At 42.7% G+C, this 24,109-nt stretch overlaps 1 protein-coding gene across 3 annotated transcripts in view; it reads left to right on the top strand.

Moving 5' to 3' along the window:
* LOC144826527 (stimulated by retinoic acid gene 6 protein-like) overlaps positions 1-24,109 on the top strand; it is a 564,429-nt gene that overhangs the window by 227,184 nt on the left and 313,136 nt on the right. For 2 of the 3 annotated variants that reach the window (XM_078684953.1, XM_078684952.1), the window contains exons 5-6: positions 10,756-10,876; positions 12,453-12,501. In XM_078684953.1, the coding sequence (XP_078541079.1) occupies positions 10,756-10,876; positions 12,453-12,501 (170 nt within the window). The remainder of the gene's footprint in view (positions 1-10,755; positions 10,877-12,452; positions 12,502-24,109) is intronic. The other variant, XM_078684954.1, reaches the window with a different exon arrangement.

Below are 24,109 nucleotides of genomic sequence, written 5' to 3'. Positions count from 1 at the left end.
TGATCCCATTCCTGGGTACATGTTCTCTCATCAGTGCTTCCAGCTTCCACGGATGTGAACTTGTGCTGGGCTTGGGAGTGGCAAGGTTCGGAGGCAGCCAGAGTAAAAGTTGCATCATAGAGATAGGATGTTTCTTTTTAAGGGACAACCACTGTGTAGGCTCAGCAGGGAAAAGAAGTTTACCCTTGGAATAGAGGTCAGCTAAGGCAGCCGTTCTATTGCTAAACCATTTCAGAAACCCCTTGTCCATCCAGCCTTGGAGAAGGTCAGGAGTAATCAATACTGGAGACATCAGGGACGGGTGTGATGTGAATTTGGAGGTTTCTACACTGGCTGAAATGGGTCAATGCGGTGCACATGGAGAGCAGCAAAGATGAATGTTGATGATGTCACAGAGCAAGCCAAGGTAGCACACAGGTTGGTTCAGTCAAGAAATGAACTCCATCTGCACAGATAATTTCCCACAATTGGGACTGGTGAGGTCCAGAAAGGGACGAAGCTGGGGCGCCCGAATATAACGATTCACTTGCGGAATCCCTGCCCACCCTCTGATTTACTTCTGGAAAGCATTTTATACAATATCCTCGTGTTTTTTCCACCCCACACAAAGGGAAGGAGCTTTCTGTTAATAATCTGGGTAGTCTCCCTTGGTATCTCGGTACCAAGAGTCTGAACCACATGAAGCAGCATGGGCAAAAAAATAATTTCCACAAGATTTCCTGTATCCCCCATCTGTAGAGGTCTTTCCATAGAGTGTCCAATAAAAGTGGGGGGAGGCATTAGCTAGATGTAGATTTTCTCTGCAAGCTATTAGTGTAATTCCAAAATAGTCAACAGAAGTAGATGACACACATATGCCGAATTCTGTCATAGGAGTCATGCCTGCTTCCAAAATGGTGCCAGAAGCTCCATAGCTTAGAGTAATTAATTTTAAATCTGGAACCTCTGGAGAAAGAGTCCAATTCATGGATTAGGGCAGGTATATAGGTCTCAGGTTTGGGAATAAAACATCCGCAAAAAGTATCATTTAACCCCTTCGACGCTCATGACGAGCCCAGCTCGTCATGGAGTTTCCATTGACTTCAATGGAAATTACATTCAAAGCCATAAAACACCTTAGCATCCAAGTGGTTAAATGTCAACTCTACATCCTCTAAGCCTGTGGTCAACAGACTGTGGCTTACTTTGCAGGCCAAAGGCTCTATCTAGGTCCAAGGCAAAATATTAGGCAAGAGTGGTCATCCCTGAAAAGTAGCCCTCCCAGGAGAAATCCAAGACCCAAAAAGTTGTTGACCCAGAGCTTGGTCAAAGGGGAGACAACATTTGCTTTAATAAAACTCTTAATTTTAGGACCCAGCATTGTTGTATACGACACTTTCAACATACCATGCTAGTCTAGCCTCTCAAGAGCCTTCTCAGTGTCTAAGGAGACAAGGATCATGTGGGTATTAGAATCCCTGACTATTTGACATTGGTTAAGTACCAAGAGAATATCGTCCCCCGCCTATATACCATACATGAATCGAGACTGTGTGAGTCGAACAAGTAGAGGCCCGATTTTCTCCGGCTGATTACACAGAATTTTGGTAAAGATTTTTGATTCTGTGTTTAGTAAGGCTATTGGGCTGTATGATTTACAATGTTCTGGCTGGGTCTTTCTTGGCTTTAATAATCAGAGCAGTGTGTCATAGAGTTCGTAATCACTACTGCCCCAAGGGAGGAGTTAATACCTAGGCTAGTGGTTCAGAGAAATTTGGAAACCGATCTGGGCCCATGGCCTTATTATTTGGAAAATATTTAATCAACATAATCATCACCTGAGGATAAATCAACTCCTCCAAAGGTCACGTCACATCAACTGGCAGAAGCAGAAAATCTATCCCAATTTTTCCATTTTATTTGAAATATCTGCGGCATACAGAGTCTAAAAATAATTGGAAAAGGTTTGCAATATATCTTGAATGTATGTAAGTTTAATGCCAGATGGTAAACAATGGAGTAGATTCTATTTCAGTTCTGGAGAAGTTTCAATTTGGAGGCTAACAGTCTACCTACCTTATCTCCTGTATTATCTTATGTTTGTTTAGTCTACGACATACGTCGAGTAGTTTTGCCCATCAATATCTGTTCGAATTCCCGCTAGGTTTAAGTAAAGCTTGGTAGGAGTTTTGGGATCCCTACTTTGCATGTTCTTTTGTCATGGTAAATATTTTAGATTTCAATTCCAGCTTTTGGATGTGGTACGTTTAAAAAATCCTAAAGTTTGTGGATTGATTTCACCATCCATCACAGCTTTGGCTGCATCCCAGTGATTATCAAGGGAGGTTGCAATAAGGTAATTTTGCACAAAATAATGCTGCATGGCCTTCACAACTGCATGTCTAACTGAAGGAGTCCTAAAAGTCATTTGTTCTTTGACTAAAGCCATTTATTGAAGGGGTTATTTTAGAAAGACTGAGTGTCACATAACCGTTATAGGGGCATGGTCCAACATTAACTGTGTACCAATTTGGCTATCTATGAAGGCCTATAAGGTAGTATGTTGCATAATAAACACGTCTAATCTGAAGGGTGTTCTATGTCCATTATAAAATAAGGTGCAGTCACGATTAGCTGGATGGTGCGGACTCCAGATATCAACTAGAGAAGCTTTCAAGGGCAGTTCGTTGTCCTTCAGTTAACACAGGCACATGTTCGAGCAGGACCGTAAAAAAAAATGGGATTTACGATCTGGTGGTCCATATCAACTGACCTGCGTAACCCCAATACCCTGTACTTTATCTTTATTGATAAGAAACCTCCCCTTACCATCTTAATAGTTTGAATTTTTCTGGAAGTGCATCCCTTTTTGAAATAGGGTAGCCACATCTTTGGTCTTTGTTTTACTCAGGGAATGATATTGCATGGGGTAGTGTTGGAGAAGGGACAAGAGACATATTTCACAAGAAGGTGAGTCTCTTGGAGAAATGGTAACCCTACCTTTTGGGTATATAGCAGTTTGATTAGCGTTTTCATTTTTAGTTGGAAATTAAGGCCCTGCATGTTCTGGGTCAAGAATTTAAGGGTGGCCATAGTGACTGTGTAGGTTCTATAGCTTTGCCAGGCTAATCTCCACCCTAGGTAGGAGAAATAAAAGAAGTTACAAGCAGGTACAATTGACAAATGAATTCAAAATTAAAAGAGAACATACTGGGCTTCTATAAATAATCAAAAGAAAAAGAAAGGAGAGATTGTTGGTGACAATGTGAAGTAAAACAATAACAAACAGTGCAAAGAGTAGCCTCTAAGTGGAAACCTAGTTAGGAAAGTATGCACAATAGTGGGAACAGAAGGGCAATCTGGAATAAATCCAGAAGGAAGTGCCAGCCTCCGCATTGGTCCCCAGGCCAGAACAATCAGAGTGAACATGTCAATGTAATTACACATCGTTGGTCCACAATGCACTACAGTGCACCCATATAACGGATAAGGATGCATAGTCAGTCATCATCCGACAGTCCATCCGCCTGCGAACTGTCATCTCGATTGCTCAGCTTTCTTGTTGTCTGTCGTCATTTTGAAGTCTGGCGAGTCCGCCATTGATTGCCACAGCTTGTCCTGGATTGGAGTCTGAGAGGTAGTCAGATCCACATCACGTTTAAGCTGGGGACAAATGTCTTCACCATATGGCATCTGCCTTTAAAGGTATATAGCCATTCGAAGGGGAAAACACCATCTAAAGGAATATAGTTCTTTTGCAAGAAATCAGTTCCTCATTTAAGTTCTTTATGTTTGGCCAGGGTGTAAGCCGAAATGTTCTGAAAGACTGGATGTCATCTCTATTATATTGAATAGTTCTCTGTTAGCCATAAGAAAATCTTCCTTTTGTTTGTGGAAGCAGACTGTGGTTAAGACATGCAGAATTAGATGCTGTTTCCACTGAAAGTCTGAATACGCTAAGGGCCTGATTACGAGTTTGGCGGTGCAGCGGTGGGAAGGCCTTGCTGCCGAACAACTAAACATGTATGCAAACTCCCGCCAGATTATGAGTTTTCTCATGTCTGGCAGGCGGTTATTTGGTGTTCCCAGGGCGGAGCCTATGAAATAGGAACCACAACGGGAACGTCAAAGTCAGTACCTGCTTGGTATGGACAGCTTCAGTCCATGTCACGCAGGTACTGGGGTACATGCACACAGGGGGGCACACCTTGTGCCCCTCTGCAGGAACCCTATGGCCCTGAGGCAACATGTGGCCCTGTAGGGTCCCCTTTTTTACCTCCCCACCACAGTTTTCATAGAGGCGGAACTGCCATGAAAACCGTGGTGGAAAGAAACTCATAATATGCTTGGCGTGACCGCGGTGGTCCCGCCAAGCATATTACAGCCTCAAGACCGCTGATCAACGGCGGTTGCCGCAGTTCCTTGGTGGTCGGAAGACCACCAGCACCGTGCATCATGAGACAGGCAGGCCATGGACCGCCAGACTCGTAATCAGGCCCTGAGTGTGATTCAGTACTATGTCCATATCATCAGAAGCAGAGAGATGCTTGTGAAAATATTGTTGTACATATGCTGGAAGCTCAGATTGCAAGATTGTCACAATAATTCCAATAATGAGTAAATGATTGTGCTGTCTCTGATTTTCATCATATTAGTTTTCCTGCCTGCTGGAACCACTCAAGCAAAAACAACAATTGATGGACAGAATGCAGAACAATGTCATACATTCACCCCAGTACAGAGATCTGGGTCTAAATCTATAGTTTTTGCTCACCATGCCATTTCAGTTTGGACCCAGCCATATGCAAATCAGTCTTGTCCCTTTGGCCCATGGGAACAGTCCAGTCCAAACTGCAAGGCCAGGTCCTCCCTGGACAGAAAACACGCAGGACTCAAGGGCTGCCACCCTTTCAAAAAGCATATCTTGTTTCTGTTTGCGTTATGCCCTCAAGCCCTCCAACTGTCCAGCTGTTGCTCCAATTTGTTCAGATGTTGGTCCAGATCAGATATGGACCCATTGACATCCTGGGGCAATGAAGACATCTCCCTACAAACTTCAAACCTGAAATTATGGAACTAATGTCTCGTGACTAGGGCCGTGAGCTCTGGAGGAGATGGTGGCTCTGGGTCCATACTTTGCCTCAGCTGAGCAGTCTTGTACTGCTTCTGCCCCAGCAAAGCTTCCTTGACATTAGTTGCCTGTTTTAGGTTTGGAGAATGCTCTAATAGTAACATAGAACTATCGATGCTGGAGCAGAGAGGATCTTGGCAGCCCTGCAACAGCAACCAGCACAGCGATAAGGCCACCAATATCTCACCCCTGAAGGCTCTCTATTCCAGTCTTGGCACGCTGTGATAGGTTCAAACCTCCTCTGCACACTTCCAGGTACCAAATTTCCTTATGGGGTAGGAGGGCAGCCATTCCAACCGCACTGCAGTCTCCTCGAACCACACCGACGCCAGCAAACTGTCACCCTGCACAGTCACATGTGCCACTGGGAAGGTCCCCTTTCCACCATTTCAGTCTCTCATGTGCTTGCTGGACTCACTCTGTGGAGAAGTGTGGCTCAATGGTTAGAGCAGGCAGACCTTGATGCAGAGCTCTGGCCAGGGACCAGGGTTCGATTCCCGCCTCAGCGGGTCTCCGACTCATTAATTCCCCTGACTGGATATTCTCGCCTCAGTACCTCTTCTGATCATGGGTCCCCCACTGCAATTCTGGGCAATAGCTTGCTTAGTCTCCACAACGGCCCCAAAAGCGCTGGGATGCCTGGCTGCACCTGGGGGGTGCCCAGGAGTGGACATTTCCCAGGAAAGCCAGGAAGGGTTCCTAAGCGGTATACGGACAGCGCCGGGACACCTCCGGTGGAGGTAGCTGTGCGCTTTACAAATTCCGACATTTACATTTTTACATTTACTCTGTGGGTACGGTCCTACCACATCAGGCTTCTTCTCTGCTGTGTCTTGGTCCAGTGGGGTGTCAAGCTGCAAGTAAGAGTTGATTGGAGGTAATACCCAGCCTCTCAGAACAACCTGGGTTGGAGTCCAGTGGCCATCTTGGGTGTGTTGAGCTCCAACACAGACAGGGGGTTTCGGCTCTTTCTTGTTGAATTGGCATGTCATGGCAGCATACAAGTGGTCATTGCGCATGCTCCAAGATTGTTATCCTTTACCCTCAAATTGAGATATTTGACATCCGGGGATTACCAATGTTAGCGAGGTAGTTCCTTGTGGAGCTTATCACTTTTTCATTATTATGATTCGTAGCAAATGGAAAGCAGCCTTTAGGCAGCAGTTGGTCATTATGAATGTATGACAATGCCCTTTAGTTTTTAAAGAGTACTTAAGTGTATTTAAGCCCTTTGTGTAGTTCAGGCTCATTTCGAACCTAGCAAGGGTCAGTCAGAAAAACTTTATTCAGTTTTTGTTTTGTATTTTAGAAGCACCAGTCGAGTAGTTTAGCCTTTGTTATTTATGTATGTATTTTTATATATGTCATAGCAACAGACAATGCTATTGCAGTATTATTTTATATTACAGTTTACACTGTACACATTATACTTTGCATTCTGTCTAACAATTGTAGCAGTTCATATCTCTTGCATGAGAAATAAGACTGTTCCATAAACCCTTTTATTGAAACGCCCATCTCTCTATTTCTATGCAACTCTGTAGAAACGCAGCATGCACGATTGACTGGGGGAAATAGTTATCTATTGTTTCCATGACTCTGAAGATGTTGTTCCGGTTCTAGGGGAAACAAAGTTGTCATGTTTATACGGTTGTCAGAGACTAATCCCTTCTTGTTTATTCAAGAAAGTTTCTAGTGACCTCTGAGTTAGCTGGCACACACAATTAAGTTTATTTTACTCGATAGAGACATACTGATCTAAGTCCTATGTCAAATCTATAGTGTATATTATTCCAATGCGCAGAGCCTATTGGGAATATAGGAACTACACTACAAGAGGACCACTAGTCAACCAATGGAGTATCTGCCACATTGAGAGATCAATACCTGCTTGATGTGGGGATCATGCTAATGAAAGTGCTTTTGCTAGTGTGGCAGAAGCATTTCACGAAAACTGAATACCAGGCGGCCCACTCAGCATTTTTTCCTATTATGGAATAAACCAAAAAGCAGGATTTGTCTTTGAAATAAAAATAAAAAATGACGACGCTGATGCTCAGGGACTTTTCTCTCTTGAACTGGGCACAATTATTTATTTTCTCTGCTTTTTCAGTTAAAATCTGCATCAGTAGGACTGCCTAAATAGGGTGGACATCCTGATGCACTGAGGATGATGGTCATTTGGTGGATGCACAACCGGCACCAACTATTGTGCACACCAGAGCCTCCACTGGGGAGAGGGGGGGTAGGCTGCACTGAGGTAGACTCTACTCTCAAAAAGTAAAAAATGCAATGGCCTTGATGCACAAGAGAGCGTTTTGCCTGCGTGTGCTGGCCATTGATTGGTGAACTTTCAGTACGAGCAGGGAAATCCAGTAAAATGAGTTTGTGTAACTGCAAAATTGGTGGTTGGAGGCACCTGCCAAATTCTAAATGGCCTGTAAATCAGTATGTTATAATTCCTCTGGATTTTCATCTCACCAGACACATGAGATACATGTTCAGGATATTACTTGACTCTAACAAAAGAAACAGTGGAAAGTTAAATCTAAAAATGGGAATTGAGAAAGAAGATGGGACAGATTTACAAGCCCCTTGCACATCTTTTACGCTGCTGTTGCATCACTTTTGTGACGCAGCGGCAGTGCAAAAGAGGCACCATGCTGCGGGGTATTTACAACGTGATGCATCTGGGAGATGCGTCACGCGGTAAAGCCCTGTGCCCAGCTGCGCCCGGCAGTGGGAGTACCTGCAGGGCGGTGATGTGGGGAGGGGGAGGAGCAGGGTGGGGGGGTAGTAATGTATGGATTACGGAGTTTTACAGGTAAGTAAACATTTAAATATGTACAACGAATTTAGTGCATGTACTGCATCGCATTTGGTGATGCAGTGCACTCAACGAAATTCGTTTTATTTATTTAAATGTTTACTTACCTGGGAAGCTCCGTAATCCATACATTACTACCCCCCTCCCCACGTCACCTCCCTGCAGGTACTCCCACTGCCGGCCGCGGCTGCCTGCGCCAGAAGCAGGCGTTCAGGCGCAGGGGGGGGTTCCAGCGCAGGAACGCCTCCAAAAGTGGCTGAATGAAATCTACAAGATTTCACTCAGTCACTTTTAAGCCCATGCTGCGTCAAAACCCTGCGCCTGTAAGGATTGATGCAGACTTTAAAAGATAGGGCACCCCAGAGCCTTGCTGGAGCTGTGTCGTGCTTGCAACGCAACTCCAGCAATGCGCCGCCTTTACGGCACAAATGCATCATGCATCTGTCCGTTTTTGCCCCATGGTGCGCCGCATTGTAAATGCGCCGCATCCATTGTGGCATAGCCCTGATGCACAATAACTGGCGCATCCCTGCTAATATGCAGGGATGCGCCAGTTATTGTAAATATGCCCCTATGTGTAGCATCTTGGTAATATGTTAACCTTAACAAGTTTGTCTAAGAAGCATTGTAAGATTGCTGTAGTAACTGATTCGCATTCACCATTACCCATGGAAGAAAGTCAGTATCTTAAAGGAAGTTCAGACTTTTGCAGTCAGTCCAAAAAAGACAATTCTTGTTATTCTGTTATTACACATTTTTCAATTAAAGACTTATTTGTTATTTTTTTAGTTGTGGGGGAGGGAGTAAAATTAGTAGAGAAGGCATTATAGAAAATAAAGAAAAAAGGCCTAAGTGATTGCTCTGGTTTTTGGTCAACTTACTAGGAAAGTCATTGTGGAGACCGGTTCTTCTCATTGATTGGTATAGTTTTGTTACTGGTACAGGTTGATAGTAATCAACAACATCATTTTTTAACTCCATTTTGTCTGTCTGATGTTTAAAAATGAATTCAGGTTTTCAGAGGGAACTCCTTACCACTAAGTCTGCTGTTTTGGAATTTAGATGCCTGTTAATCGGAGCTTTTAATTTGGTCAAATTAAGATCCGATCACAGGAAAAGCCAAGAGTTGTATAAATGTCAGTATAATAATTGCTGCCTAGCATATAACAACCTGACATGTGGAGGGAACCCAACCTCAAAGGCCTCACCAGAGTGCGTGGGTCATTTATCCTAAACCTATTCCCTGGAGCGGGAATGGGCACTGGTAAAGGCCAGTTACCCTCTCCTGGTCGCCCCCCTAATGCTTCCAATGACTCAGGAATTGTGCAAGAGATGGGGCAGTAGAACAAACAGGTTTGCACTACCAGTAACAATAACAAAAGAACTGGGAAGGTAGAAGAGAGAGGGAGCAAGATATAAAGACTGACAAGAAACATAGGCAGTGTCATTTCAGAAGGAATCGCCCCCTTCAGGAGCAGTGGCCTCTTCCCGAACTTAAATTATGAAGGAAAACATTGACATCTGTAGCCAGGGATTAGCTAGTAAGCAGTAACTAACAGAGGGGCATATTACCAAGCAATAGCGATAATTATCGCTATTGCTTGGTTAGAGATAAAAATTTATCGCCGAGCTGCGACGATTTTTATCGCAGATAAACCTTGCTATTAGCAAGGTTTATCTCTGAAACGATAAAAATCGGCCGAAATGCATGAATATCGCTGTAAAGTCAGCGATATTCATGCATTACCGAGCGAATGCTCTAAGCCATGTTATCCACCTCCCATTGGGTAACATGGCTAAGAACTGCTCAGGGCAGGTGTTAGCTTTTAGAGATATTCGAGCTTAGCGCGAATATCTCCAAAAGTTGGTAATAGGAGATAGCGATGTTAGCGACTGTTTACAGTCGCTAACATCTTGGCACGCCCACTTTGCATGTCATTAGTGATAAATTTCTCTGACATGCAAAGCAGGGCCCAAGATGGTCGCTATCTCCTACTAGCTGTCGCTAACTGGTGTTAACGACAGCTAGGTAATAGGGAGATAATTTTATCTCCGCTTTCTTGGCTTTTAAAGCCAAAAAAGCGGAGATAAATCCCTTCATAATATGCCCCACAATTTCTCCACGAATAACTGTAAAACAGTACAACGGGGTTGAGTGTGAAACATAACGTTTTAAAGCAATAGCAAAATGATAAACAATGAAAGGCGAGATAAGAAACTCCTTGTCATAATTAAATACAATAAAGGGAAAAAATGATACTAAAACAATACAAAGAGGTGAAGCACTTGCACTAGATTAAATAATACACACTGGAAATGTAGGAATGGAAATATTCTTAGCTGCTGAGATTGTCATGGGACAGCAGAAATCAGGAAACTGAGGTGGCACACCCGAATATTAGAACCCATTAATTCCTCACGACTGAAATGGTTGATTGTAAAAAAAATAGAAAGTCTAAGAAATGTAAACTGAATATGTTGGGGAAAATCTGCAAAGCATGTGTGAATATCCTTGCGGTCTCTTGCTGTTGAATATGTGTATTTATTAGATCATCCGGCACCGCAGGAGTAACAGCTTCACAATATAGCATATGAGCTTTCGTTCGCTGATTGATCTGAGCCTTTTATTAGCCTGTAATACATTTCAGAGCTTGTCTTTCTTATTTGAATAAGTGTTTTTGTCATGGATAGAAAATGTTGCAAAATGCAGGAGCGCACTGCGAATATAGGCGACATTGAAAGGGTTTATGTGATGTGTTTCCAGCAATATTAATAATCAGAGGCGTTTTACTCCAATGTGGTTCTTCTTCTCCTGCAGTTTTCATATACCTTATCTGTGCACTGGAGGCGGGAATCGACTATTACCCATTCTTTGCCTGCCTGTCAACACGCCACAAGCTCATTGGCTCCGTGCTCGGTTTCTGCTACGCCCTCAGCTGGTAATGATGAATCTGTTTTTTATTTAATTAAGAGTTACTTATATATTGGAATTTTTTAAAATCGTATTGCGTACTTCTGGATTTGACAGACTAAAGATATAAACACATGCCTGAAATCTATGGCACTCAGCCTGTAAGCAAAATGATTGCTGTGTAGTAGGTATTAATGAAAGCATGCCGTGATGGGACAGGTAGGCGTGTTTGTCAAGAGTCACAAAATCTCCTCACCCCCAATATTTTTTAGAGTGATTACTGGTCTGAGGCAAGTCGTGCTCATTACATACCCCATCTGCCATCTTTTCCTATTTATCCAATTTGAAGCTACATCCTCTTAGTTCAGGAAGTGCTACAACAAGATACCTACACAGAAAAAGTTTATTTGAATTGTTATATCAGTACTCTACCAGTGATGTCATTATCAAAGTCCTGGAAACATGTTATGTTTCTCAGCAATTTATTATTTGGTTTACAAACATAATGTTCATTAATAAAGGTTCTGGCTTAAAATTGATTAGTTCAGATGTTTAGTGCAGGTGACATGTGTTTTGCTCTTGAATGATTGGCCACTGAGCTTTATCATGGTGTAATAGTACACCTTGATATTCTGGTTCAAGGTTAAAACAAAGTAGGTTAAAACCTAATTTGGTTGAATTCAGGTAAAAACAGACTGAAAGTAACCTGTGTCATTCCAAATGAATGCAAACTAACCCCCCCCACTCCCCACACACACACACAAACACTTACCTGGTGCATCTCCTTAGTATCAGAACAAGGAAACTGTGCGAAAAACAAACATATTTAGACTAGACCAGAGTCAATTTTCCTCCACTGCATTTACTTCACGTACTAGAGTTTCTTTAAATGTTCTTATTAATTATACTATAGATTTGCAGAAAAGTGAGATGATTGTTATGATCTCTCATCCTGCTGGCCTCGTGCATCTCCTCAGGGACAGTCTTACAGAGCGTTGAATATCTAATTTAAGTTACCGGCTCAGACATAATTAAAAGGCATGATTAAGTGTTGGGCGCTAATAGAAAATCCTCCAAATTCTGAAGGAAGTAGTTAATCTGGAGAACAATCTACGGTGGAATTGTATCTATCATAAGGATGGTATGATGAACCAAGCTCGCCTTCCAAAAACCAAGTGATAAGCTACTTTCTGAAGACTTAACTCCTTGGCTTTACACTTCTCCCCCTCAGCAACAAATAAACCCTGATGAGAAGTGAACAGTAGGGTAAGATGTAATATAACAGGGGCATCCTTATGGGGCAGAAGGTGTGTGATGTCACCTGCTCTGCCCATTACATTCTCGTGACAACATCTGTGACATGAAAGGGATCAGTACAGTATCATTGTTCATGATTTGTAGAGTGTAAAGGCCTATAATCATAATGAATGTTCAGCTTTAATTAAACTACTGACCGAATGTAAAAAAAACTGTACAAACTGGGAATCATAGCCTATTATTAAACTAATAACACTGCGCGAACAGTTCTTCAAATTTTACTTTAGCACTAAGTTGCCGATATTTGTGCTCCTCAATGTAAAATACCTTTTATGTGAATTTTGCAGGTTTTGTGTGCAGGTTGTGTACATATTTGACTGTCAGACAAATGAAAACGTAAGTACAGGTGTATTTGTATTCATTTATAGATAAACAGTGGTACCTATTTGCTAGTATTGTACATTAATACAGTAAAAGGGAGCGGTGGGACAAGAGACGTAACAAAGTAGCCATTTAGCATAGTAATATATATATATATATATATATATATATATATATATATATATATATATATATATATATATATATATATTGTGAAAGTGTGTTGTATATGTATTTGGTATTTATTTTGCACATATCTAGCTGAAATATAACAAATACTCTGCACAGTTAATTGACAAAGATATACTCATCAAGAGGTTGTAGAGGTAGCTTGGTACTGACAGTCGAAGTAGCTGTTACTATGCGGAAAATTCCTTTACCACACATTGTTGTTTTATTCCCCAGGCAACTGTACCTCCCATTCCAAGTTCTGCAGGTCACCCTGGAGAATGACATAAACTTTAATGGACCACTGCCTACTTCTAATGAAGACGAGACAACAATTTGGAAAGGGCAAAGGTTCACCAGTTCTTTGGGAAAAATCTTCCCATTTGTAAATGAGTTACCACCCCAACTTGGAAGTCCATAACTTATCAATAGCTCATGACCCGGATTCCGGTAGCAAAACTTCATACATATGGTACCTAATAACAATTTGGAAGAGTCGCCCTAAACACCTCTTTTAGTATGCAATTCAGCATCCATTTCTAAACCCATTTTAGGAGTCGGCAAATTTACAAAATTAAAATACATTTTCGCAGTGGCAAACACTGATTTTTCAAATTGGAGGGGTTTGCAAGGACTTAACAGTTTAGTACATCTGGCCCTAAATCTCACTTTTCTTCAGCTAGTAGAAGGTTCCTCCAAGGTCATTCCTGCAGCCCTCATGTCATTAGGGCAGTGTTCTAGGCACCAGGTCTCCCTCCAACCAGGTCTCTTGTAGAGGACCGTCCTCAGTGGTCAACTGGGCTTGTTGGAGGTCTGCCACTTGACACTTGGAGAGCAGTTGCAGAGCCAGCAGGAGTCAGGAATTCTTGAGTCCATTTCTTTCAGCAGGGTCTTCTTTCTTCAGGTGTAGTGTTCCCAGGCATGTTGTGAATAGGTGATGGTGAGATGGCAGTAGTATCCTATGTATTAACTAGCGGTTGGATAAATCTTCATATCCAGTTCTGTTAACTTCCTTGCCCTATATCCATCTCCTTTTAAAACACCTCCTGCTCGCTTGAAGCATAAGTCCAAAAAGTCTAACCCCTTCTTCAACTACATGGTTCCTTCAATCTCCCCATATCACTCCCCTACTAAGACCTATGTCAGGGATATCATCTCTTTTTCCCTCCATCTGGGTTGGAGCCAGATGGTGTAGGGGTGCTGCGAGAATAAAAGGGAGCACATTCTGTCAGACAAATTTCGGATCTCCAAGTCAAAAGAAGAAGTGTTGATGCTTTTCTTTTTAATCTGACAATTATTTCTGTTCCCTCCCAAATGGTTAATCCCAGTTGACCGCGCTATATCCACGGCAGTCAGACCCGTATTCAGTTTATCTAGAGAACCGCGTTTTTAAACAAGTTTATCCGCATCAACGTGCAGGTTCCTTTAGACGCTCGGACTTTATCTCCTGCCTCTGAGAAACGTTCTAACTAAAAGTAAGAATTTCACGGCGCGTAGCGCTTTTTGTAAGATCAGAAGTGGGCATTTTCGCTCTTTTAAATCTAACTATACCCTTAATAAGAACCTCCATTTTAAAATTTCTAATCGCAAAACTTTCACTGTGTTTTCAATACCAAGAAGTGCCGAAAATAAGGATTTTTATAAAGAAAAGAGCAAAACGCAACCTTTTCATCAAGTTTCAAGGTCCTGGGTATGAAAGTGTTGTTCTCTCCAACAATACGTGAAATAAATTACAAATAATTGATTGACTTTTCCTGACAAAGACACCTTGCCGTGTCGAAACGCTTGTCGAAGAACTAATTTTTGTCATCTCTGTTTTTGTAACAAATGAAATGTTTATATTATTGAAATGTCTTTGTTTTACTATAATTAATTTTATTAAAGATTGTTGTATATTTTAATCTAATTTTTTGAACTTTTTTACTTGCTTACAGTCTCTATTGCAATTGTGTTTGTAAAGTTGCTTGGGAAAGATATTTTCCATTGTAATCCCAGTTTAGTGACCATTGTCGGACAAAACACTACCTGCCAAGAGTGAAAGGCCATGCTATTGTCCTCTGGAGGATTTATGACGTTTCAACGCATGCTTTTACCATGCATGCCTTTATAACGCAGGTATTACAACGCAAGTCGTTACAACGACTTGCGTTGGGGGGCGCTGGATAGTGGAATAGTTTAAATTTCTATTCCAACTCCAGTCCCCGTGGATAGTAGGGAAGGTGTTGGATAGAAAATTAAACTATTCCCTATCCAACAGCGCCCTCCAGCAAAAGTCATTGTAACGTCTTTCATTATAATTCCTGCGTTGTAATCGTAGTGCGTTGTAAAAGTTTAGTTGTAAACGATGTTCCCCCCTCTGGAAAACAAGACTGCTATCTCTAGCCAAACATGTGCATTGGCCTCCAGAGGTGAATTGAGGGAGTAAAACTGGGTCTAAGCCAGTTTTGGCTCAGGCATCACATAGTACTCTTTTATCAAATTACTTTCTACTGAAGAAAAAAAACTTTGATTTCACCTTTATATTTATATTTATATTTTGAAAACTGAAAAAAAGGAACGTTGATTCATTTTGCTAGCATCTTCCCAGGTGGAGATATGACTTGAACATTTTAATTACATTTTGGCCTGTACCTGGAGAAAGTAGCTTAGACCTACACAGTTATTTTTTTGTTTAAATTTCTTTATTGATTTTACAAATGTTCATGTATTACAGCAGTTACAGATAACTGAAATTATATAGTTGCTTCATTCACAATCACTATTTGTCACAAATGTTGCCCCTTTGTACTGCTAGGCTTTTATCTAAAACCGAAGGCAAACAGGGTACAGCATCTGTTATAGCGACATAGTATTGCGTCTACAAACATTCCACTAGAATATACACAGCAGGGCTTGTAATAGCATATTGTCTTGTGAGGAGATTAACAGTAGGCTAGGGGGTTAAAGGGAAGAGGGAATTGCAACTCACTAAATTGGTATATTAAGCGCAGATGGTGTTGCTATCGTTGTGAATGGCATAGGCTCTGTCGCCTTGTACGTTATCAACATTTAATTTACTTTTGTCCCATTAACAATGTCTGTCACCTTGGACACATGTCAGGAATTGCTGTGTGCGCTCTGTGTTCCATGCTGAATCAATGCCCGTTGGGGGTAGGGAGGGGAAGTAGGGGCTCTAGCTATTGTTGGGATCCCTCTGCGTGTTCTTGTGTCCAGCTTGTTGCCTGGGATGAGCCACATGTCTCCGAGTGCTCATGCCACGCGCTTCGGAGGTCCATGAGTATTGTGTCCCAGGCTACGGCTAGTGGTGCCTTTCGTTTGCCAATAGCATCCTCTCGCCGAAGCCCCATGCTTTCGGACTGCGCCCAGCATTTCATTGAGTGATACCATGCCTTCACTGATGAGAGGTCAGTTGCTTTCCAGCACTTGGTGATGAGGCGCTTTGCCCCTATAAGTCCCCGGTCTATAAAGTGGGTTGTCACCTTATGTTTCTTTCATCTCTGGTACATCCCCAATAGGTACACCTCCCAGTTCCATTCCAGTGTGCGGTCTGTGCAGCGTGCTAAGTGTGTTGTGATAATCTCCCATTAGGTTTTCAGCTTGCTGCCTGCCCACAACATGTTTAACAAGTCGCCTCCCACCAGTTCGCAGTGTGGTTACCGTGCATCTACTCAATTAAATATTCTGTTGGTTGAGGCCGGTGTTAGATAAGCCCTTTGTGGTATTGTTAGAAATGGGGTAGCATGGTGCAGAGCGGGCGGGCCAAACTCCAGAGGACATGTGCAAAGCATCCACAGAGTACACACAGGCGACACACAAGGCGCTCCACAAAAAGAGACCACACCAGATTAGGTAAAAAAAAAATGTTTGTATTGTGTCAAACATACTATAGTAATCACAATAACTGCTATACTGCACCAACTGGCGCCAGGGCAATATGTACAAGGGGATTATTTACATGGCAGGGCCAATCGGGCCGCTGCCAGGACCATTGCGAAGGGATAAAGGATAAAGGAAAGAAAAGGTAAGTCCATCAGCTTTAGTCCTAGTGGAAAAAAACAGCTTATCAGTAACATAGGACTTCAGGCCGGAATACCTGCAAAACGTATACCAGGACCTTCGGCATGCACATTGGGCCTAGAAATACAAGATGCGTAATCTGGTGGCCATTGGCATCAAATGCATAAGAGTAGGCTTCGGTCACCTTAGATCCAGCGGAAGTCCCTTACGCATAAATGCAAATAGGCATCAACATTAGGCAGAAACTCCATTAACAATGGGCATTATATTAGCAAATGTTGGGAAAATGAACCAAGTCTAAAAGTTATATAATATTGTATGAGCCTACACCTGGCGTTCCTCGGTATGTAGGTAGGGCTCTCTAATGTTGCCTATTCCCGGTCCGTGCTTTGTCTCTGCAGATCTGCATTCCAGCGCCCTTTCAATTGTAATAGTGGGGATGCTGCATGGGTCCGCAGTGACTCTGCTAAACATATGATAAGATGCCGGCGCACACCATTTTATGTAGATACTAAGCCTACACAGTTATAACACCTTTTGGACATTCAGTCACTACGAATGTAAAGTGTGGCACTTTTTACATACTATCTATTAACCCCTATTGATTTATATGGTACACTTTAGGAGGGACTGATATAAAAAATAGTTTTTTTTTACATGTCACAGACAGTTTTTCTTCCCATCTGTCAGTGCAGTGATTTAAGACTGCAGCCCAGAAAAAAAAACAGTAGTGCTCTTGGCGGCCATATATTAGTGTGAGATATTTGGGTGGTGTAAATACACACTGCACTCCATATATGACATTTTACTTTCATGAAAATGGTGCAATTATTGTGCTAATTACTGTTGTATTATAGGAAAGTTATAAATAAATAACAAGCAAGAACCTAGGAGGTCTATGAGCCAGGCAACTATCTGGCTGAACTGTCAAATCTGTCTTTATGACAGTTGGTGCTGCAGTCACCATATAACAATATAACGAAGAGAAGGAGAAACAAATGTGTAAGTAACCTAAAAGTGATAATGACAAAGGCTTAATCAAGAACTGGTCAGACTAGATCCAGTGCACATGTAGTCTGTGAATAACCATCAGAAAACCAAGTGATCAGTCCTATCATTTGGTCGTTCACACTGTGACCAGGCGGGTCCTTAGATCATCTAGACCTCATGCCACACAGTCAAAGTGAGTACTGGATATGGTCTACAGTCATAATTGGAACTACCAATTGTTGGTCTGATGGTGATGGCTCATAAAAGTGATAAAAGTACAGTGCAACAAAACAGGAAAGTCGCGAGTCTAAAATAGGGTGATATGTCTAAAAAACAACTGTAATAGAAACTAGGCACATCCCCTAAGTAAAAAAGGAACAGCGCAAACGACAGTATGGAACAATGACTATCGCAAAACGGGCCAACATGTTTCTGCCTACCGGGCACAAAGTCCCTTGGCATTCATCAGGGCCACTGCTCTCAAATAGTTGCTACTGTTAGAATGTGTGTGAAAACAATAGTGAAAACACAACAAGATTTCAAAGTAGGAACGATACAACCTGTACCTACAGTTCAATTACTCATCCTCCTAGTCAGTGGACGTTCAAAGTGATCTAGGAAGACACATATATTACAATCTTATTATTAAGTTATACACACATGCTCTCTACTTCTCTTTCATCTCGAATAATTAATTCAAAAAAATTATTTAAAATTTTGCTTGCTTGTGGTAAATAAATAAATAATACCTCTATTTTTGGATGAATAAATGAATAACAGATAGCTCAATAAATAAGAGTCAAGATTCGAGGTAGTAGGAGTTTTGCAGGTTTATTACAGCATAAAGGACAGGAACAGGACAACCTGCATAGGAATAGGATGGCAGGGCCCAGCAGCTGCTGGGGCTGGATCTGGGATGAGCGCGCTAACATTTAATAACAATACACGATCATATATACTAAAACAGTTGCATTACAATACATACGATAGGCGTAGCAGTGGGTGGAGCAATAGGCGTGACGCGTAGCAGTCGCGAAAGATAAGGGTGAAAGTAGGTGTAACAGAGGCGTATACATAGACATGTGATGCAAACGTAACAGAATATGTCATAAATGGGGCGGAAACATGGAGGGGGCTACCTAAGGAGCCGGGACCTCTAACCTGATGGTGCGCGCAAGCTGGCAATGACGTGTTACTAGGAGAAGCTGGGGGCTTCGAACTCTGTGCTAGGAGCAGAGACTGAAGTCTGAAGAGTCAGGGCGACATGTACCTAAGCAGTATCTAGTATCTGATGTTTAGAGAACATGTTGATAGAATCCAAATGTTATCGGGGTAAAGGCGAACAGACTCTAAGACTGGAGCATGCATTATTCTACATGTAGTGCGTGATGAAGAATATTAAATGACCATTTATACAGTATTTCTCTAACGTGGAGACGTGAAGGCTAGACAATGACGGAAACTATTGATGCGATTCAGTAGCTTTAGGAATGCAGAGAAGGAGGACTGGACTGATAGCTAGAATCATAACATACTCTTGGCAGACTCAGAGGCAGAGCCAGGCTGAACCGGGCACTGCGAGGCAGGAAGTAAGTGAAGGGTCGAGGATACAGGTGGGGGCTGTATCGCTCCTCAGCGAGGGCTTCAGGAGACAGGAGCTGAATCTGGTGTCCGGGCCCTTTTGAGGCCTAGAAACGGAGACTTTACAATGGAATAACGTGCACACTGAGAAACGTGGCAACGTAGCTTTACATAGGCCTGATATTCGTAGTATTCACGAGAACTGGGAACTGACATACTAAAGGTGGACACAACTATAATTGCGTCTTTAATCGAACATAGGGAATACATATGCATATTAATCATGCACAGATAACATATGATGGAGGACTCGTAGGGACACAAAACATGGCAAAATTAACTTTTCCACATTCCCTCCTTGTCACTACGTTTCCTTCAGGAAACATCAATATTCATGATACCATCTATCATTTCATACAGTATCATTTGCTCGTCTCGAATTTTCTTGGAACGGGTTTTAGAACGGGGCTTGGGACTAGGAATACAAGAGGTAGCACAAATGCCGCAAATCGCAGGGCCACATTGTATACAGAGGCAGCAGCTAAATATGATCGCTACTGCAATACCTAGAAAGGACAAGACTTTCCATCCCCAAGCGGAAATTATATTCCAGAACCAACCGGACCATGTCCAGGTGCCTGGATCTTGGTGTAACAGATGGGCAATTTTATGGAGTCTGGTTATAGCTGAATAAACAGACGGCGCGTTATTTGGAATGAAAATGCAGCAACTAGATCCGATGACTCTACAGGCCCCGCCCCTATCGGCCAATATGACGTCAAGGACGAGACGATTCTGTAAAACGACAAATCTCATAGCAGATTGCTCTTCGGTTAAGTTACCTAGAGCAGAGGCAGTCTCATTGACTACTACTTCAAGGGTTCTTGTTAACCTACGGATTAGCTTACTATTCTGGATAGGTCCTATAAAGAAGAAGAAACCTCTATTGAAATCTGTATACTGTTCTAGAGCAGTTTCAGTATAATCGACAATTGGGGACTCGATCTCCCTTCTATGTCTAATGTGTACTAGATGTGTGTTTCTATGATAATCAGGTGGGGCTAGGAAAACTGGTGGCAGTAGGAAGGCAATGTAACAGGTTCCCTCCCAATCGAGGGGCAGACGAACATATGCGGTCTGACCACAAATAAAATAAGAATGACGTGAAGCTTTGAAAATAGATTTCCCACTGTCACTGTATTTGACTATAGTAGTACAATCGCTATGTCCTACATGTACGGAACCATTATTTCGGACACATAATTCGCCTTTGACTGGTAGTACTGAAATAGCAGGTAAATCTGGAGTGGAATCAGACTGAACATTCAGGACCATGAAATTCGAAGAATAATTACCTAAATTGTAAACTTCGTTTTCTAGATCTAACCCTGTTCTGTGGGGAAGACCTTGCTTGTCTGGAAAGCATGTACTGTTAAGAAAAGACATATCTGTTGAGGATGACGTTAACGTGGACCATGCTCCACACGAACCATTATGTGAAAAAGGATAAGGAAAGAGTGGCAGAACTCCCTTCGGTGTCTGGAAAGGGGGGAGTCGACCACACACCCAACAATTAGTGGCATTGCTGGTCTGGTGTGAATAATGTAACATGCGGATAAAAGAATTATTTCGCATAGCGAGGCGGTAAGAGAGTTCATGAGGAGGCAGATCACTAAACGTGTGCTCTACTGTAGCATTGGCAGACTTATTTACATGAGAAACTGGAAAATACAAGTAAAACGCATAACTGGTGCAGGAAATCATAATACTGAGAAATAATATGAAACATAGAAAAACGATACATCGGATTGAGTTTTGACTAACTCTCTCACTATGGGGGTCTATTTTATACATGTCAGAAACAGTCTAACCGTTTCACCTAGGGGAGGACTTAGACAATCAAACTGGCTGACTTATTTTACTAGACCTTAACTTGAGTTTATACTCCTGTTGCGGAGTTTTCTCTACCAGGGAGGGTGCAGTATCATTGTTCTTTGCGGGACAGTCCTTGAGAATAGTACTTTGGTAATCCTTCAAATCCTGGGCAATGTCCTTTGAGACCGGTTTCAGTCCATAAAACTTCTTTATATGTGAAAGATGCACCCAGCCTTTGCGTCCCTCCAACTTCACGGCTGTACGGGTGGCCAGGAGGACCTGTCGGGGCTCCTTCCAGCGAGGCTCCAGCGGACTTGAGCGATCGAAATTTCGCACCAGGACCATGGATCCTGGAACGATTTCATGCGGTGCCACCTCGGTGTTGTCTGGAAATGCGGCGGCAACCTGTGAATGACAAGAGTTGAGGGCAGACATCAAGGAAGCTAGGTAATCTGTCAGCATATTACTTGAAACATCGGTAATACTTCGAGGTCTGGGTGTACCCCACATGTTAGGGGGGCGGCCGAAAACGACCTCATACGGGGACAGACCTGATCTGGAATGTGCGACCATGCGCATATAGAACAAAGCAACTGGCAGAGCTACTAGCCAGTCCACACCTTTCTCTTTACATACTTTGGCGATGCGGATTTTCAGGGTCTGGTTATGTCTCTCTACGAGACCTGCTGCTTCAGGGTGGCGTACACAATGGAACTTCCACTGGTACCCTAACAAAAGGGAAACATGCTTCATGAGTTCAGATGAGAATGGCTGGCCGTTATCAGAATATACGACTCTAGGGAGTCCATAACGGGGGAAGAACTCACGAACCAACTGCTTGGCAGTGGTCGCGGCTGTGTAATCTGGAACTGGATATGCTTCTGTCCACCTGGACAAAGCGCATACAACTACAAGGACATACTTGAAACCTCGACATCGCTCCATCTGAATGTAATCCATCTGGAGGACTTCAAAAGGGTGGTCAGGGGGCTGGAATCCACCTTGTTCCACCGGGACACTTTTACCTGGATTGAACTGACAACATATCATACAGGTACGGACTTTCTGCTTGGCTGCAGCTCGTAAATGCTTGTTGAACCAAAGGTTCTGGATACTGTCTAACATGGCTTTTTCTCCTAAATGTGCTGGACTATGTGCGGTATTAATAATGACTTGAACCATAGAGTCGGGGAGAAACCATGTGGCTCTACCCTTTGTTAACCATCCTTGATCTGTCTGGACCCCTCCTTGTTCGGACCATTTCTTGATTTCCTCGGGAGTAGCATGTAACTGGATATCTATGACATCTTTAGTAGGGTCTTTAACTGTCATGCATGTAGTCGGCTCTGGAGTGTGCGTCTGTGTCTTATTAACTGGAATGTCTGGTGTCTGTGCTGTAAGCTTGGCTGTGCGATCTGCTAGATCATTACCTTGAGAAATAGTGTCAGTAACTTTCGTATGTGCTTTGCACTTCATGATAGCAATGGATGTCGGTAAATGTATTGCATCTAACAGAGCTTGAATGAGGAGACCATGCTGAATCTTGGTTCCATGAGAAGTCATGAAACCTCTCTCTTGCCAGAGCACTCCAAAGTCGTGTACGACTCCAAATGCGTAGCGTGAATCTGTGTAAACATTAACTTTCCGGTTCTTAGCGTGTATGCAGGCTTGTGTCAGAGCAACTAGCTCTGCTGCTTGAGCAGACAGGGTGTCAATGCGGTGTGTTTCAATAACTTCAGTGTCAGTAGTCACTGCATACGCGGCCACTAGTTCTCCTGTACTAGTTCTCATGCATGAACCATCCACATAAAGTGTCAGATCGGGATCTGGTAACGGAATATCTGTCAGATCTTGTCTTGGCTTTGTCATGATGTTAACTACTTCCACACAATCAGGCAGGATTTGGATTAGCTGATGGTAACAGTGTAGCAGGATTTAAAACGTTGCAGCGTCTGATTTCTATGTGTGGCTGGAACAGTGTCAATTCATAACCTGTTAAACGTGCAATTGTCAAGTGCTGAGTTTGTGTTCGGTTTAAAAGAACTTCCACGGAGTGTGGAACTTGTACTGTCAGGGAGTGTCCTAATACTATGGAATCACTTTGTCTGATAGCTAGGGCTGTGGCTGCAACTGACTTGAGGCACGCAGGCAGAGCCTGGGCTACAGGATCTAATGTGCTCGAAAAATAAGCACATGGCTTGTATTGTCCTGCTTGGTCTTGTGTGAGGACAGATAATGCTGTACCTTCGCGTTCAGTGACAAAAAGTGTAAAAGGCTTACTGTAGTTTGGTGTAGCTAGAACTGGAGCTTGACATAGGGCTTTCTGTAACTCATTGAAACTGAGTGTATGTTCAGATGACCAAGGGAGGACAGTCGATACGGCTGCCTCCTGTGTCGTTAACTGTATCAGTGGCTTGGCTAGAAATGCATACTGAGGAATCCATTGTCTGCAATAAGAAGTAAGGCCGATAAAAGCACGTACCTCCTTCTGGGTCTTGGGCTGAGGAAGACTCGCTATTAACTGAATACGGTCGGGTGTCAACTGCCTACCCCTCTTGGACAGTAAGTGTCCTAAGTAGACCACTTGCTGGACACAGAATTGAAGCTTAGAAGGGGACACCTTGTGTCCCATCTCGGCAAGGAAATACAATACTGTAAGTGATGCTCGCTCGCAAGCACGTTCAGAACGGGCTGTGATCAGGAGGTCATCGACATACTGGAGCAGGGCAGTGTCAGTTGGCATGTGAATGTTGTCTAGTTGCCTCTTGAGTGCTTGACTATAAATACTAGGACTTTCTGTGAAACCTTGAGGAGCTCGTGTGAACATATAGCTCCTTCCATTTAAACAGAATCCGAAAAGAAACTGGCTGTCTGGATGAATGGGGACACTGAAGAATGCGTTCTTGAGGTCTATGACAGTGAAAAATGAAGCTTCGGAATCAATGGCTGTCAATAGGGAAGAGATATCTGGGACAACTGGATACTGGGGAAT

The sequence above is a fragment of the Lissotriton helveticus genome, chromosome 3_2 (assembly GCF_964261635.1).
Source record: "Lissotriton helveticus chromosome 3_2, aLisHel1.1, whole genome shotgun sequence".
Classification (NCBI taxonomy): Eukaryota; Metazoa; Chordata; class Amphibia; order Caudata; family Salamandridae; genus Lissotriton; species Lissotriton helveticus.
This window is presented reverse-complemented; position numbering and strand designations above follow the sequence as displayed.